Source organism: Hirundo rustica, chromosome 17, assembly GCF_015227805.2.
Source record: "Hirundo rustica isolate bHirRus1 chromosome 17, bHirRus1.pri.v3, whole genome shotgun sequence".
Classification (NCBI taxonomy): domain Eukaryota; kingdom Metazoa; phylum Chordata; class Aves; order Passeriformes; family Hirundinidae; genus Hirundo; species Hirundo rustica.
In genome coordinates, this window is record NC_053466.1 from 3847575 (window position 1) to 3864210 (window position 16636).

The window sequence follows — 16636 nt, forward strand, 5'->3', positions numbered from 1 at the left end:
GGGATGGGATGGGATGGGGTGGGATGGGATGGGATGGGGTGGGGTGGGATGGGATGGGATGGGATGGGATGGGATGGGGATGGGATGGGATGGGATCCATGGGATGGGATGGGATGGGATGGGATGGGATGGGATGGGATGGGATGGGATGGGATGGGATGGGATCCATGGGATGGGATGGGATCCATGGGATGGGATGGGGTGGGATCCATGGGATGGGATCCATGGGATGGGATGGGATGGGATCCATGGGATGGGATGGGATCCATGGGATGGGATGGGATGGGACGGGATGGGATGGGATCCATGGGATGGGATGGGATGGGATGGGATGGGATGGGATGGGGTGGGATGGGATGGGATGGGATGGGATGGGATGGGATGGGATGGGATGGGGTGGGATGGGATGGGATGGGATGGGATGGGATGGGGTGGGATGGGATGGGATGGGATCCATGGGATGGGATGGGATGGGATGGGATGGAAGAGGCTGGGAGAGGGTCGGGGAGGAGGATGAATGGAAGAGACGTGGCGAGGGGCTGGGCTGCAGGAGAGGGCAGTGCCAGAGGGGGCGGCTCCTTGGGGCGCGGAGCGGGGCGGCCCGAGCCGTGTCCCCTCCCGTGTCCCCTCCCGTGTCCCCTCCCGTGTCCCCTCCCCGCGCCGACCGCAGTGCTGCCGCCGGAGCCGCGCAGCGCCAGCGCGGCCGTGCTCGGGGAGCGGCCCCGGGACCCCCGAAACCCCCGGGAGCCCGGCCCAGGTAAGGGGGGATCGGGGGTCCCCCGGCGCCGCGGCCGGCCGTGGCAGCGGGACAGCGGCAGCGCGGGCGCTCAGGAGGTGCCGCGGGCTCCGCGGGGCTCGGGTGGGATGCGGGGATGCGGGGATGCGGGGACGCAGGGATGCAGCTCCGGGGATGCTCCTCGCCCCCGCAGCCCGCTCTGGGCCCGGGGAGGGTCGCGGCATCCCGGTGGGTCACACCGCCACCGCGTCGCCCGTGCGTGGCCGGAGCGGGTCCCCGTGGGTGCGTGGGGCTGGCAGCGCCCGTGGCTGCGGGTGTGCGGAGGCTCCGGGCGCTGCTGCTCCTCTCGGCCGTGCGAGGACAACTTCGAGGTGCGTCGGGCGTTTGCGGGGCTTGAAAACCCCCCCCCCCCAAAATTGGCTCTTTCTCCGTCCCCGGAGCGGAGCTGCGGTGGCACCGAGGCTGAGCCCTTTCCCCGAATCCCGGCAGCGGGGGGATGTGGGGAGAGCCTTGACGCTGCTCCCGGGACGTTTTGGGGCGCTCTGCTCCCTGTTGGGGCTCTGCAGGGGCATCACCGCCCGGCTCAGGGGGGCCCGCGGGCTCTGGCGGGTGCTGCTCCTTTCCCGGGATGGACCAAAGCGATGCCGAACGGCACCAAAAACCTTCCCGGAGGAACCTGGGACCTCCAGGAGGCAAAAGCGCCTCGGGAATACGAGGCTGCTGGAAGCTGTCCCTCCCAGGGATGGGTTTTTCCAGAAAAGGCACCTGATCATGGCTCTTGCTGGTGTCTTTCTGATAATTCCGGCTTTGAGCTTGGAGCAGCGATTTGTCTTTGTGTGGTGATGAGCAAAGGCAGCTGCCCCGGCCATGCCCTGCTCCTCCCGGGATCCTGGGAGCGTGTGTGGATCAGCCTGATCCCCCTCTTCCCATGAGGTTGCAAGGAAACAAAAAAACAAAAAGGGGGGGGGAAAAAAAAAAAGGAAAAAAAATATAGAAGGTAACACAAGGCTTCCAAACCCGGCCAGTTGGCTCCAGGGACGCAGGGATGAGAACAGATTAACCATTTGCTTTAATTACTGCTATCAAAAGCCCAGGCTGCAGCTTAGCCTGAAAATAAATATCGTTAATGTTGTGACACTGGGCTCTGTTTGATGATGCATCGCTCATCCGGGAGGGATCCGGCGGGCTGCGAGCTGCTGCCGGAGGGCTGACTCAGATCTCCGCCTCGGGGATTCCGTGGGGACGGAGCAGCCCGTGGGGACGCGGAGCCGTGGGGCCGGGAATTGCTGGGAATTGCCGGGGATTGCTGTCGCATCCCGTGGGCGCTCGGCCGGGCATCCCGCCGGAGGGGAGCGCGGGGTGGGCGCTGCTCGGGCACCGCCGGGAGATGCGGCGAATCCAGGGAGCGAATCCAGCCATTCCCAGCCCCACCAGCCCTGCTGGGAGCCCCCTCCGGGCACAAACCCTGCTCGCTTCCTGCTCCGCTTCCTGCTCCTTCCCACGCTTCCCTTTGCGCTGCCCCGGCTGCTGCCGGCTGTGGGAAAAGCAGATTTTTATTTTTTTTTTTTTTGGTGCGGAGCCCCCTCCTCCAGCGAGGCGGGCAGCCCGGAGCCCGCTGCGGGGCCCTGCGTGGAACGCGTGGGGTGAAACATTCCCGGCTTTGGAAAGGGCCCGAGGGGAGGAAAACTGCAGAGGGGACAGGTGAGGGGGGCTCAGCCTCGCCGGAGGCGCGAGTTTTGGAGCGGCTTTCCGCGGGGGGGGGGGGTGAGGACCAGCCGGGCCCCGGGGCCGTGGTGGCAGCGGTGACACCATCGCTGGTGGCCCCGGCTCGGTGCCCTCCTGCCGCCCGCAGCCCCGTGACGCCGTCACTGCAGTCGCTGCTAATTAGCGCCGGCGGTAATGAGCCGCTGCTGGTGGTCCCAGCCGAGGCTCGGGGGCTGGGAAGGAAAGAAGGGAGAGGGCTCTGCTTCCCACGGCCGGGAATTGATGAATTCCCCCGCCTGCCTTAGGCCGGGGGGTGGCTGGGAAGTGGCTGGGAAGGGGGATTTTCCCCCCAGGATGAGCGGGAGCAGGGTGGGATGCAGAGCTTAGGCCGAGGAGCGGCTGAGGGGGGCGAGGCCGTGCTGGTTTATAAAGCTTGGCGTGGTGGGGGCAGCAATTCCAGCCCTGGGAGGTTTGGATCCAGCTCTCTGCCGTGGGTTTGGGGCGCCGGTGATGGGGCCGCGTCTGAAACCAGGTACTGAGGGGCTCGTGGGGAGGAGAGGAACTGGGGAAAGCGGGAGCCGGCGTGTCCCAGGCTGGCGCAGACCCCGAGCCGTGTGCTCCTGTCTGCCCGTGGCCCTTGGGGACAGCCACGCTGCGGAGCTGAGGGGTCCTGTCCTGGCGTGGGGGGCTGGCTGTTGCTCCATGGGGTGACACCGCGGCTCTGCCCCATCCCTGGGCACCCTGTGGGCACCGTCACCCTCCCCTGGCAGCTCCGAGCTGGTGCTTCCCAGCCTTCTCCCATCTCTGAGGGGCCCAGCGCCGGATCCCAGCTGGAATTCCGGCCACGCTCCCCGTCCCTGGCACCGAGGGTGCGATGCTGGAGCGGTGCAGGGATCCTCCTGTTGCTAAGCAGCTCCTGAGAGGCGATGGCGGCGCCGGGTGGGCTCGGGGTGTGCTCAGAGCTCACCTGGGCGAGCCGACACACCCAGGAGTGGGTCGTTTATTTCTTTTCGTTTCTTTGCCATCGTCTTCCCCTGTGATTCAGCGAGGGGAGTAAATCCGTGCGACAGCATCCCGGCGGTGGTTGGTTTAGGAGGGAGCTGCTGGAGGAAATGTCAACGTGCTGCTGCTTAAACGGAATTGATGGAGCTGCTGCTCAGCTGCCTTGGGATGCAGCTTTGTCTGGAGGACGGCAGGAAGCTGGGAATTCAGGGGGAGTGGAATTAAGGCGGCTCTCAGCACCTTGTGGGAGTTTAAAGGCAGCGGTGGCACCAGCCAAGCCAAAAGGGATTGGTGCTCCCAAAGAATTCCAGCAGCTGCGGTGTGGGTTTCACTGGAGGGCACTGGGGGCATGGCTTGGGTTTTGCTGCCTCTGCTCTGTCACTGTCACCTGTGGCCTGTGGCTGTCACGCTGAGCTTTAATTAACTAATTAGCGCCGCACTGACTGACGTAAGCTGTGGGACTGCTGCTCCCTGCGAGGGTTTGGTGTGGGGCTGGAGGATGAGGTGACCCCGGGGCTGGCTCCGGGCCTTGTGCATTCCCAGGTCTGATCCCGCCCTGCGGCTGTCTGGGAGCACACAGCGTGTGCTGTGTCACCTGCTGCTCCCTCCGTGTCCTGTCCCTTGTCCGGGAGCAGCTCCAGCCGCTGCCGGCCGAGCTCTGCCTCCCTCCCGTCCCTCCTGCCCTCAAAGGAAAGCCTGGCCCGTGGGCTGCTCCCTGAGCACCCTCCTTCGGGCAGCTTGCCCAATTTTGCCTGAACTTCCTGAAACAAACGATGGAACATTGGGATTTGGGGAGGTTTGGGACGCTACAGGGCTGGGCCGCTCTCCTGTCCCTCCCGGTGACCCCCGGATCACCCTGCGGTGTCACACGGCTGCTCCCGCAGATATTTTGGGGGATATTCTCCCTTTTTCCCCACCTCTGCAGGTAAATCCAGCTGTACCCAATCCTGCCTGGAGCCAGGGGACAGTGAGGACCTGCTGCCTGCCCCTGTAGCCATGAACATCTTCCGTAGGGAACGGTGCAGGATGTGCAGTGGGCAAACTCCTTTTCCTGGGAAAGGCCGAGCCTGGATGTCGGGAGGTGCTCAGGGCACGGCTGGATGTGGGGTGTGCTGTCTGTGCCAGGTGTCTGGGCAGGATTTGGAATTCCCTGTGGTTTGCAGCTCTTCCTGGGTGCCAGGCATGGAGCAGGGCAGGATCTGGTCCTGGTGGACTTGGGAGATGGCTGGAAACGTCTCCAGGAGCTGGGAGAGGTTTCCAGCCAAACTTGGTGTTTTGGGGGTGCGTGACCTGAGGAGACAATTCCATCCCGGCTCATCCCAGCTCCGGCATTTGCTCCTCACTCTGCTCATCTTTGGGGGGGTCTCAGAGGGACCCCAAAACGAGCCCAATCAGGCAATCCCATCCTCATCCCCTATTTTTCCATCCCCGCCTCCATCTGCGGGGCACAAACCCGCTCCGGTGCAAACCCCACCATCCCAAGAGAGCGTGGCTTTGGATCCATTCAACTTCCAAACCTCCTGCTGGGTGAGGACACCCAACAAATCTCCCACCTGGCACCAGAGCCGCAGCGTGGGCTGGTTTGGTTGGGGTCTGGCTGCTGCCGCCGCTCCGTGCTCCAGGTGAGTGGATGATCCCCGAAATCTGCCTCTTTCCACCCGGATTAATCTCATCAGGCTTTGTCAATGGAAAAATTACCTCATCACTGGCACTTGGCAGGTGGTGAGAGCAGCAGACTTATTCAATATTTAAGAAAGCTGCATTGCAGAGCTCGGGAGGCTGGAGGGAGAAATAGGTTGCCTGTGTCAGTGTCTGCTGCTGGAGACAATCTCTGCAGGCATCGGCTGGCAAGCCTGGAGCCGGCCGGAAAAACCTCACCCTTGCCCCGGGAGCCTGGAAAAGACGGGATTTTCTCTTTTCCCCCGCCGGTTTGGCGTTTCCAGGCGGCTCCAGGGGTGCCTTGGGGGCAGCCCTTTGTGCTGGGCTCTCTGCAGGTGCCCACGTCGTGGGCGGCTCTGCGCTGTGGGGCGGGATGGGCTCATTCCATGCGGATCCCTCTGCCTTTTCCAGCGCTCCCACAGCTGCTGGAGGGCGAATGGAACCTGCCGGCTCCTGGCACCGCACCTGCCGGATTTTGGGCGCGGGAGGTGGGGCCCGTGAGCCGGCAGCTCCGGGCACCGATGGCTGCGGGTGCAGGGATCCAGGGGAGGCGTTCGACAAAGCACGGCCAAATCCACGGGCTCCGTCACACGGAAGTAACGGAGCGGCGCGGTCGGAGTCATGTGGCCCGTCCTCAAGGCCAGAAATTAAGACCTCACTGCTATTCCTGGGCTCTGCCCGGGCCGACGGGAGCTGCCGGCGCCCGTCGGAAAAGCTCGGGATGAGACGGCTCCTCGCGTCCCCGCCGACGCCGGGGCAGCAGATCCGGGACCTTCCGGGGTCAGCCGAACCCTGGAAGGTCTTGGCACCCTCCTGGGTTGGGATATTTCCATTTCATTAAGGAAACGCCGCTGCGTCCCGTCGATCCCCGCTTGGCCTGCCGCCTCCCGGTGCTCGGGAGCCGGGATTTGGCAGGGAGGTGGGGAAAAGCCACCCTGAGCTGTTGTTCCGTTCTTTCCCGTGCGCTAAAAATGCCGGAGGAAGCATTAGGGCGAGCGGGGGTAGCTGCTGGAAGTAATGCAAAGTAGATTTTCCAAATCTATTATTTATAGGCGGAGAAAGGGATTGTGTATTCCTTCAGGAACCGGCCCCGGGCTCCGCGGCAACGCTCGCGGCCTCGCTGCTGTCGGCAGAAAGTTCCAGCTGGCGAGAAGAGTTTTCCTTCCTGATCCCTCCCAGCTGGGGAAAAACCAGGGATTTTCCCTCTCTTTTCCCCAGCCGTGGGGTTGGGGTGGACGTTCCTGCCCCGTGTGACCTTGGGAGAATCCCGCGTGTCCCCGAAAACGGGTGGTGGCATCGCGGCGCTGCCCTCGCCCCCCGTCCAGTCCGTGCCCGCCCCGGGACCCCGCGGCTGTGCCGGGATTCTTGGTTCCCAGCGGGAATTCGCTGCTGCACTGCGGATTGTGGAGGTGGCCGGGGAGGGGGGGGACTTAAATGAACAGTTTGCTTCGTTAAGTGACCTTGTTAATTGGAGCCTTCTGGTCTGGCACGGGAACAGGCGCCGTGCGAACCAGCAGAGCACTAATTACCCACGTGCTTCGCCTCTCCTGCTTTTCCAAAAATACTTTTTTTTTTTTTTTGCATCCCTGAGTTTTCCGTGAGGCCAAGGTGAGCCTCGGGCCTCCGCTGGCTCCTCAGGGAGCGATGAGAAATCCCTGCAGTACTGCAGAGCAGGTTTTTTTTCCTCTCTTTTTTGGGAAATTTGGGTGTTTTTTCCTGGTGATTTCAGCGGGGCGGTTTTGCAAGCTCCCGTTTTCCATGATTTCCCCGGTATAATCTCCCCGATTTCTCTGCTGGAGTTCTGCTGGAGTTGCTTTGCGCCCTGCAAATGTGCGTTTACCAGTTTGGGCAGAGCTCTGGTCCTGCTGGGATGCTGAGTTTGGGATGAGGGGAACGGAGACCTCCCTTCCAGGCAGGGAGGATTCCAAGGCAGCGCCATCCCAGGGCAGCAGGATGGGAAGGTGAACGATCTGTGAGCTGGGAGCAGCCTCGTTGTCCATGGCTGGGCTCTGCAGAGTTTTTTTTTGTGAATTCTTTAGTTCTGCTGCAGGCAAATTTATCAAATCCCTGGTTTTCCCTCAGAAGAGGTGACGGGTGAATGGATCCATCCATCCCCATCCCCCTGCAGTGAGTAGGAGCAGTGGGTGGAGGGGCAAAACCCCTCCAAAAAATGGGAATAAAGCAGCGACCAGGCTGTGGGTGTGACATCCATTTGTAATTTCATGAAAAGGGTTTGAAGAACCCTCTCTGGGTGAAATTTTGGAGAGGAGTGGGCAGACCCTCCTGTTTGAATCCTGGTGCTGTGTTTTCCCTCCTGGATCCACCTGGCAAAAACTTCAGTGAACCAAAATGAAATAGGAGAAGTTGTTTGGGTTGTTTTTTTTTTTTTCCCAGAGGGAATGTGGTTTGGGGAAGCACAGCGAGGCATGCCGGAATTTGGGGAAAAATTTCCTCATTCGTAGCTGTTTCTCTGGAACGGATCCCCCTGTTCCCTCCTGGCCCTGAAGCCTCATAATTAATGTGAGGTTGGGGATTCATTAATTACACCCTAGCTGTGCTGCCCTCCTGGGAAGGAGGTGACCGGAGGCCTCTCCATATCCAGACAGTCGCTAAAGCGACATTCCCTCCCCAAACCCCCCCGAGCCCCACAAGCCGAGCCTTTCCCAGCGTGATTTCCGGGGATTTCTTTGTTTTTCTCCCGCAGCCTGGCCGGCGGCTCCTCTTCCCCGCTGACGTCTGGCAGCGGAGCCACCCAAGCCGCGCCGGGTCGGTGGCGGCCAGCGCCGTGTCCCCGCGCTGGCGGTGGCCGGCGATGACCGACGCGGTGCTGGGCGGCTCCTCGGACCGGTGGATGTGCCCCAGTGACAGGACCATGTCCCTGCGAGCCAGGTGAGAGCAGCGCACGGGGACAGCCCCCAGGGCAGGGGTGACACGGGACCATCCCGGGGGACACACCAGGGACCGGTTCGGTGCTGCTGGCTGGGGACGTTTCGCCGTGTTCGCTCCGAGACGCCCTGAGCGCGGCGGTGGGGACAGAGCCGGGCTGTGAGGGGACCCGGGATCGTCCCTCTGTCCTGTCACCCGGCGAGGTGACGCCACATCCACTCTGGAGCGCGTCTCCAGCCCGGTTTGGGGCTGGGTTTGGTTTGGAGCCGCTCTTTGGGAGCGGTGGGGCTCCGCGGGCGGGGAGCTGGGGTTGGGGATTGTCACCCTGAGCTGGGAAATGTCACTGGCTGGGCTCTCCTCAGCCCTGCTCTCACCTAATCCTCATTCCCTCTCTTTCCCTGCGCTTCCCAGCAGTGAGAAGGAGCAGTAAGTATCTCCCTTGCTTTTATTTTCCGCTCATTCCTCTTTTCCTGCTGCTTTGATGGCCTGAGAACAGGGAGGAAAACTGGGTTTGGATGCAAGAAAGAATGAAGTTTGGGGTTTTAATGAACGTAAGGCTCAAGACCACGTGGGTCTGTTCAATCCAGGAGGGAAAAGAGCCAGGAAAGGTCTTAGGATGAGCGGGAAGGTGAAGAATGTTTTCCTTTTCGCACCCCTGAGTGGCAGACGTTACCCTGTCACCAGGTTAGCGCTGCCTGACGCCCAGGCTGGGAGAGAGGATCTTTGGGAATGATGTTAGAGGCAGGAACACTCCCATGCTTGGAGAAATGTTCCCAAAAAAAAAAAGAAAAAAGAAAAAGCCACCCACTCCTGCGCCACCGCCCCGGTCCCGCGGCTGCCGGCCAAACCCGGTGCTCCGTGGTGCCGAAGGAAATGTGGAAATAACGGGAATATTTCTGAAAAGGAGTTTTCCCTCTGCACAAAACCAACGTTTCCGCGTGAAACACCCCCTAGAAGAGGAGACCAGAGCTCCCAGCCGTGGGTGGGGGGCTCCCTGCGGAGGACGGGGGTGGTGTTTGGGGTTCGGGGACCGATCCGTGGCTGCATCCCTGTCCCCGCTGTCCCCGCAGGCTCCCGGCGGGCTGGGCGGCGCAGCCCGAGCGGCAGCGCAAGGGCGAGGAGCTGACGGACGAGGAGAAGGAAATCATCAACAGGGTGATCGCCCGCGCCGAGAAGATGGAGGAGATGGAGCAGGAGCGCATCGGGTAAGGCGGGGACGGGGACACGGAGGGACGGGGACACGGAGGGACGGGGACACGGAGGGATGGGGACGGAGGGAGCCCGAGCCCGCCGGGGCCGCAGGAGGAAGCTGTGCTTGGCTGCTTTCCTGGGCAGCAGCCTCTGCAGTGCGGTGCTTCTCCCGAGAGGAGCCTGCGGGGGATCTTTGGGCCCCGGCCAGGAGGAACCTGCGCGCAGGGGAGGGAGCGGCTCCGGGCGGGGCTGGAGCCGGGAGTTCTGCTCTCATCCCGGTGGTTTTTTCAGTCGGAAAGGGATCGCTGACAGCAGCTCCGTGCTTGTCCAGTGCCGAGCCAGAGCGCAGGAGGAGTTTGGTCCTGCTCTGGGAATGAGGCTGGAGGGGTGATGGATCCATGCTGGGGTTAATCCCGCTCTGGAAGGAGCTGTGTGTGAGGCTCAGGGCTGCTGGGGTGTCCTGGGGTCCCCACAGCCGCTGGTACCTCGCTTTCCACCAGGGGCATTCCCGGTGCCCGTGTGGAGGGTGGGAAACGCCCGTGTTTCCTTTCCTGCCGGGTGAAACGAGCTGACGCCGAGGTGTCCATCCCCTGCTGTGCTGGGAATGGTTTTTCCAGAGGGATCTCCACAACCCCCTTGGGGTCACGCCTGTTTTCCTGACAGAGGAGCCGCGGTTAAGCATCCACAGGGAAAACACTCGGGCCCAGGCAGGAGCCGCACTCCCCTCTGCTTCGGGAATTGCCGAATTCCCTCTCACAGCTCAGGGACAGTTTGCTGTCCCTTAAATATCGGGCTGCAGTGAGGCCACGGGGTGCTCCGGCTGCGGAGGAGTGCTGGATCTATTTCCTCCTTGTTTAGAAACCCTTGCTTGGGAGGGTCGGGGCACACCCTGGGGAGGTTTTGCCTCTCCAGGGGCTGCTCCCCCTGCCTGGGCTCGGCTCCTGCCCCATGGATGCGCTGCTCCCTCAGGCCGGAGCAGCCTCCGGGGCTCGGCACCGCTTTCCAACACGCAGCCCTCCGCTCTGGCGGCCTTTTTGGCAGCAGCCAGGTGAGCTCGGCTCTGATCGGCGGCGATTCACGCCCAACAAGCGCTCACAGCTTTCCCTGGCGCTGCCCTTCCGCAGCCCGGTAAGAATTCCTCCCCAACGCCACGCTCCTCGGACGAGGCGTAAATCATCTCGGGGAGAGGTTTCGCGCAGCTGTTCCCCAGCTCTTCCCTTTTCTCCTCCTCCTTCGCCGAGCCGGAGGAGGTTTGCTCGTCCTCATTCATGAAAAACCGGGCGGAGGGGCCGGGAGCCGGGAATTCTGGCGGATGTGCGGCCGCAGCTGATTCCCCTCCTGCGTGGAGACGTCGCGGGAGCCGCGCCAGCCCCTTTGTGTTTGTTGGCTGGCACAGACGGGAGCTGTAGGATGCTCAGCCCCGGGAATGTGGGACAGCGGCCGGATCAGCCTTGTACGGAATCGTCCGCTCCGTTCATCCAGGATTGCTCCTTCTGTTACAAAATAATCCGGGTTTGCCAGGCCGGCCTCTGGCAGGGAGGCAGCGGTGGTGGCTGGCCCTCGGTTGGCCGGGCTGCTTTAGGGAGCTGCTGCTGGAAAGCCTGATGTTTTCTGGGATTTTCTGGGATTTTCTGGGATTTTTCTATCCCAGTGAAGGGAAAAATAAATCCATTAAACCTCACCCCGGAGGAGCAGTGGCTGCCCCAACCCTGGAAGCGTCCAAGGCTATTCTGGAGCAAGCTGGGATGGTGGAAGCGTCCCTGCCCGTGGCACGGGGTGGGATGGGATGAGCTGTAAGGTCCTTTCCGACCCAAACCATTCCATCATTCCATGAAAACAGCGCTTTGGGTTAATATAAGGAATAGCTCACACGGAGTGGGATTCCAAAGGGGGAATATGTGATTGATGCTTGGAGTTGCCTCAATAAGCGGAGGTGTTTGAGGGATTCGTTTGAGCTTTGCACCCAGCCCTTGAGGAATCCTGAATCCCACGACCGGGGCTGTGGATGGAACCTCCTCACGCCTCAAATCCTTCCCGGTTTTTTTGCCCTCCATCTCCTGTATCCTCCATCCCACCGGCCCCTTGTCTTGGGAACTAATCGATGCCCCTTGTTTGTGGAATCGGACTCGGTGTCACAGCCAGCTCAAATTAATCCCGTGGAGGAGTATTTTTAGCTCCGAGGGTGGAAGGATCCTGCGGGATACGTGAGCTGGATGCTGATGAGGGCTGCAGGACGGGGACGCTTCCTGTGGGGGTTTTTTTTTTGTTTTATTTTTTTTTTTTTGTCTGGTGGCGCAGAGAAGGACGAGAGGAGCTGGAATCATCTTGAGCATGACACAGCAGGAGCACGTCGGGCGGGAGCTGCTGGACGATCGGGATCGTCCTCTGGGATGAGGGACACGGGGCTGGAAGTTTTAGGGCAAAGGGATCATCGTCCACGTGGGCAGGGATGGATCCGTTCCTGTCCTGTCTCGGGGGTCTCTGCTGGCTCTGGTGACGCTCCGGTGCTCTTCCAGCTACAATCCATGAGGATCCTGTTTTCCAGCTGCCACAGGAGCACCTGCAGGCGCTAATTGACTGCGTTCTGCATCCCTAATCGAGGGCCATCAATAACCCAGCCAGGCTGCTCCGCTGCCTGATGGGTTCCAGCACGCTCCTGGCATTGAGGGAAAGATCCGAAACCATCCCGAGGTAGAAACAGATATTTCTGGGAGAGCACGGAGCCGGCTGTCCCAGAGGGAAGGGGACAGCTGGCTCCTGGCTCTGGCTGTGTCCCCGTGGGTCCCACCTTTGCTCCGAGAGGAGCAGCTCGGCAGCGGGGCTGGATTTTAATTCGGCTGCTCGCGGCTGGGATAACACGGGGATAAGGAGGGAGCGGATGGAATTCCCCGGGGATCAAGTCCTTAACCTCGGTGGTGGCAGGAAGCTGTCTGGGGAGCACAGCCTGGGATCTCCATCCCTGTGTGCAGGCAGCACAGCAATAAAATTCGGGCTCAAGGCAGGGCAGGGAGGCTGCTGGAGACAGCCAGGAGTGTCTCCCAGGATGACAATTCCTGGAGGAGACGAGGTTCAGTCGTGACCAGGGGACCAAGCTTCTGCTGCTTGAGATTTTGTGGGGGTTTGGTTGAGCTTTCCACTCCAAAAAAATCCCTTCTCTCTTATTTCCAAGACTGCAGGAATTCCCACCCTGCTGCAGCACACTCTGCAAGCATGGAATGGGATACTTGGGAAAACTCCGTGGGTGAGGGCTCAGCCTGGAAAGGCCCCAGTGGCGCTTTGCCTTTAGCTCCCTGCCCACTTGGAGGGGAGGAGAACTGCTTCTCGTTTCTCATCCCAATTTTAATTGTGCAAATTTCCCTTCATCTGGAGCTTGGCTGCTTTCCTTGTCCCTTTTCCACCAGGAAAATGAGCCGTAATTTCACATTCAGCCCTTTAAGGCTCACGATTTCCCCACGGAGACCAGGCCGGGATTCATCCTGCAGGCTCTTGGTGACCTCCTTTGTGTTTCACTGGAGTTTTTTCCCCCGTGGATGTGGTGGCTGAGCCCATCCCTGCAGCTTCCTGCATGACACACGTGGATCACGGTGGCCTGGGTCAGCTCCTTCTTCATGGATCAGCTCCTTCCTCGTGGATCAGCTCCTTCCTCGTGGATCAGCTCCTTCTCCCACCCTTTTTGCTGCACTGAAAGTGCTCCCTGCCACCATTTAAAGCCCATTAAGGGCATCCCGGCCGCTCCTTTCTGCGGTGCTGATGAATATTTAAGCGCAGCAAACTCCTGCTCCGTTGTTAAGTCTCAGTTCCCTGGGACCATCAGCGCTTCATTCCGGTCACTCTGTCCCTCTTTCCATCCCTCTCCTCCTGCTGCAGTGCGGAGAGTTCCGTGGGATCATTTAGGTTGGAAAACCCTTCTAAAATCACGGGGTCCAACCCTAAACCCAGCTCTGCCAAAGCCACCACCGGTTCTGTCCCATTCCAGGACTGAACCTGGCCTAAGGTGATCCCTCATCCCTGTGGGATGCTTTTCCTGCCCTAGATCATGGGAAATGTTGGGATGTGTCCATCCCCGCCTGCTCCAGGGCTCTGGCGTGGGGCAGGAACGCCCAGGGATGTCCCCCCGTGCCCTGGGGCCGCTCTCCTTCCCCCTTCCACACCCAATTCCTGGGCTGGGCTGATTCCATCCCCAGGGCCCTGTTTCATTTACCTCCGGAGCACGTGGAACATCTCAGATGAAGCTGCTCCTGCCTCTCTCCCGTCAGCGCCTCATCCCTGCAATCCCAGATTTCCTGGCAGGTCCGGGATGCTCTCCCCATCCCCAGGGCTGTGCCAGCTCCGGCTCCGATCGCTCCACTCATGGATTTTTCCCCCTGTTTTAACAACTGGCAGGATATTTCCTGCCCTTTGGAGTCCGTCTGGCAGAGGCAGATTGGGCAGGTGCCGGATGGATAACGGGAGGAAGAGGCTGCTGGAGCCGTGGAAGGGATGGGGATGAGCTCGGGGCCGGTTATGTGCAATAAAAGCGAGGAGGAGGCGATATCCAGCAGAGAGAAAAGCTTTTGGGGAGGCAGAAATCTCATTCCCGGTGAGGACAGGGCTTCCCTTGGTTAATAATGGGAGGATGGGATGGATTTTGGATCTCTGGAGACGCTGGCTGGAGCTGGAAACAAACCTGGGTGCTTTTTTTTTTGTCCCAGTTATTGCCTTTATCAGGAGCTTCCCAGCCCAGGGGTCTGGGCACAATCCCGCCTTTCCCAGGGCTCTCCCTGCCAGGTTCAGGTTTAAATTGAACTTTTTCTACAGTTCTCTCCCATCAGCATTTGAGTTGTGGGGAGGAAAAAAAAAAAAAAAAAAAAAGAAAAAAAAAGAAAAAAAAAACCAAAAAAAACCCAAAAAAACACCCCCCCCCCCCAAAAAACCCCACCCCGATTTCTCCCTCTTGAATGGATGTTTTATTTAGGAAAACGTACTTGGCTTGCAAGCGGTGCCACAGGTGTGTCCTGGCTGCTGAGCTCTTCCAGTGGTTCCAAAATCCCCCTTAAGGAGCAGCTCCTGGTAAATGGGAGCCTGGGAGAGATTTTTGCAGCTCGGTAATGAATCTCTTGAAATGCAAAGGCTTTTCCTCTTTTCTTTTTTTATTTTTCCCCCCCCCCCCTCCCTGTGATTGTGCCATTTGTTCCAGTTTCTATAATAAGTTTGTTTGGGCTTGCAGATTGCCAACTGGAAGCTGCTTTGCTTGGAGCTCCCGCAGTGCAGCGGGAGGAATTGCAGGGGGGATGTGGGGTTTATCCCTCCTTATAAAAAAAGAGGATTTTTTTCCCCCCCAAAAATTGTTCCCGCATGCTGAGCTGGGGATGACAAAAGCTGGAGGTTGTGGGGATGCAGGCTGGAGTTATTCCTTTAAAATAACGCTTAGGGAACAGCCAGAATCTGGGTTTTGATTGGAATTGCTGGCTGGGTGTTTATGGGGTGATGCAAATCCCAGTCTCTGGGATTTCTGCCTTTGCCACAGGCTCTGGAGCTCGGGAAGGCGCCAGGGGTGGATGGAGGCTCCAGAGCTGGGCTGGTCTCCAGGAAGGAGCCACCTGTGGATGTGAAGGGCAGGGATGGACCACGGCACCTCTCCAGTAAATCCCAGAACAGTTTGGGTGGGAAGGACCTCAAACCTCCTCTCATTCCATGGGCAGGAACACCTTCCACAGCCTCCACAGCCTCCACAGCCTCCACACCTTCCACAGCTTCCACAGCCTCCACAGCTTCCACAGCCTCCACACCTTCCACACCTTCCACACCTTCCACAGCCTCCACAGCCTCCACAGCCTCCACACCTTCCACACCTTCCACAGCCTCCACACCTTCCACAGCCTCCACACCTTCCACAGCTTCCACAGCTTCCACACCTTCCACAGCCTCCACACCTTCCACAGCCTCCACACCTTCCACAGCTTCCACACCTTCCACAGCCTCCACACCTTCCACAGCCTCCACACCTTCCACACCTTCCACAGCTTCCACAGCTTCCACACCTTCCACAGCCTCCACAGCTTCCACAGCCTCCACACCTTCCACAGCCTCCACACCTTCCACAGCCTCCACACCTTCCACACCTTCCACAGCCTCCACACCTTCCACAGCCTCCAGCTGCTCCAAGCCCCTTCCCACCCCGGAGCAGGGAGCTTCTCCCTGACGTGGGAGAGCACGAACGCCCCTCGCTGCGGCTCTGGGGACGGAGTTTGTCCGGGATTGCTGGATCTCGAGCCCGCGCGCTCCTGGCGCTGCCAGGAACTCGTGAACTCTCCCATCTGCTGCCTGGTGGCACCAGGGCTGTGAAAGCGGAGCCTTGTCCCCGCTGCTGGCTCTGTCCGGCTCTGCTGCTGCCCACCCAGCCTGGCTTCCAGCTGGGAGCAGGCTGCGGATCCGTCGGGAAGTGCGGGAGCGCAGCGGGATCGGCCCCCGCCTGGGGAGGAGCGGGAGATCCCTGGGTGGCTTTTGGCGCAGCTGATGCGTTAACGCGGCTTTGCTTGGGTGATTTATGGAATCTTGGATCCACATCCCCGAGCGCGGCTGGGCTTGGTGGCTTCGAGGCGCTCCTGCTGACTGCAGCGAGGCCTTTTTGGGCCGGGGTGGGCTGCACGTCCTAAAACGCTTTATTTTGGGAAGAGATTCCTCCCCTGGGAGGGTGGCGAGGCCCTGGCAGAGGTTGCCCATCCCTGGAAGTGTCCAAGGCCGGGCTGGACCAGCCTGGTCCAGCGGGAGCTGTCCCTGCCCACGGCAGGGGTGGAACTGGGTGATTTTAATGCTTCTCCAAACCAAAACCATTCCATGCTCGTGCAATTTCCCCTCCTCGTGCTGCTGCTCCTTTATTCCACTTTTTCCCACGGAGCCCATGGAATTCATGGCCGTCCAACACCAACCCCAGAGGAGTTTTGCGTGCAGGGGACTCGTGGATGGTTCACGAGCATTTCAGAGGCGCTGACAGCGGAGCCACCACGAATCTGAAGCTGTCACCACACGTGGGAGAACGTCTTTTCCACACCGGGTGGAGTTTTTTCGGCCGGATTTGGGTCGGGCTGCCACGGGGGGCTGCTCTCTCCGGTGGGCTCAGGTCTCCTCCTCTCTTCCTTCGTTCCTCCCTCGCTGAATGGCATAAATAATGCAGGTTTTCTTCCCTCGCCGTGCTATTTTTAGGGCCAGGATTCTGGGTTAGCTCCCGGCTGCTCGGCAGGAGCTCGTTCCTGCCTTCCAAACTCCTTCGGCCAACGCCGGCTTCCCAAAACTTCCTCAGCTGCTTTTGGGGTCGTTTTGTTTGGTTGGGTTTTTTTAACCTTTGTGTGTTTTTACAGCCTGATCTCCAGTGGGCTTTCATTTCGCTGCAAGAGTTTCTGTCGAATATACACGCAGCGTTTTTCCTCATGTAATGAGAAAACCAATTAATGATTTAATTCACTCCTCATTAGTGCCCTT

At 60.1% G+C, this 16636-nt stretch overlaps 1 protein-coding gene across 1 annotated transcript in view; it reads left to right on the top strand.

The window, feature by feature from the left end:
- Positions 1-668: 668 nt before the first annotated feature.
- RPH3A (rabphilin 3A) overlaps positions 669-16636 on the top strand; it is a 28528-nt gene continuing 12560 nt past the window's right edge. The window contains 4 exon segments of the mRNA XM_058422862.1: positions 669-757; positions 7806-7990; positions 8399-8413; positions 9058-9192. Coding sequence (XP_058278845.1) covers positions 7914-7990; positions 8399-8413; positions 9058-9192 — 227 coding nt within the window. The 5' untranslated portion in view covers positions 669-757; positions 7806-7913.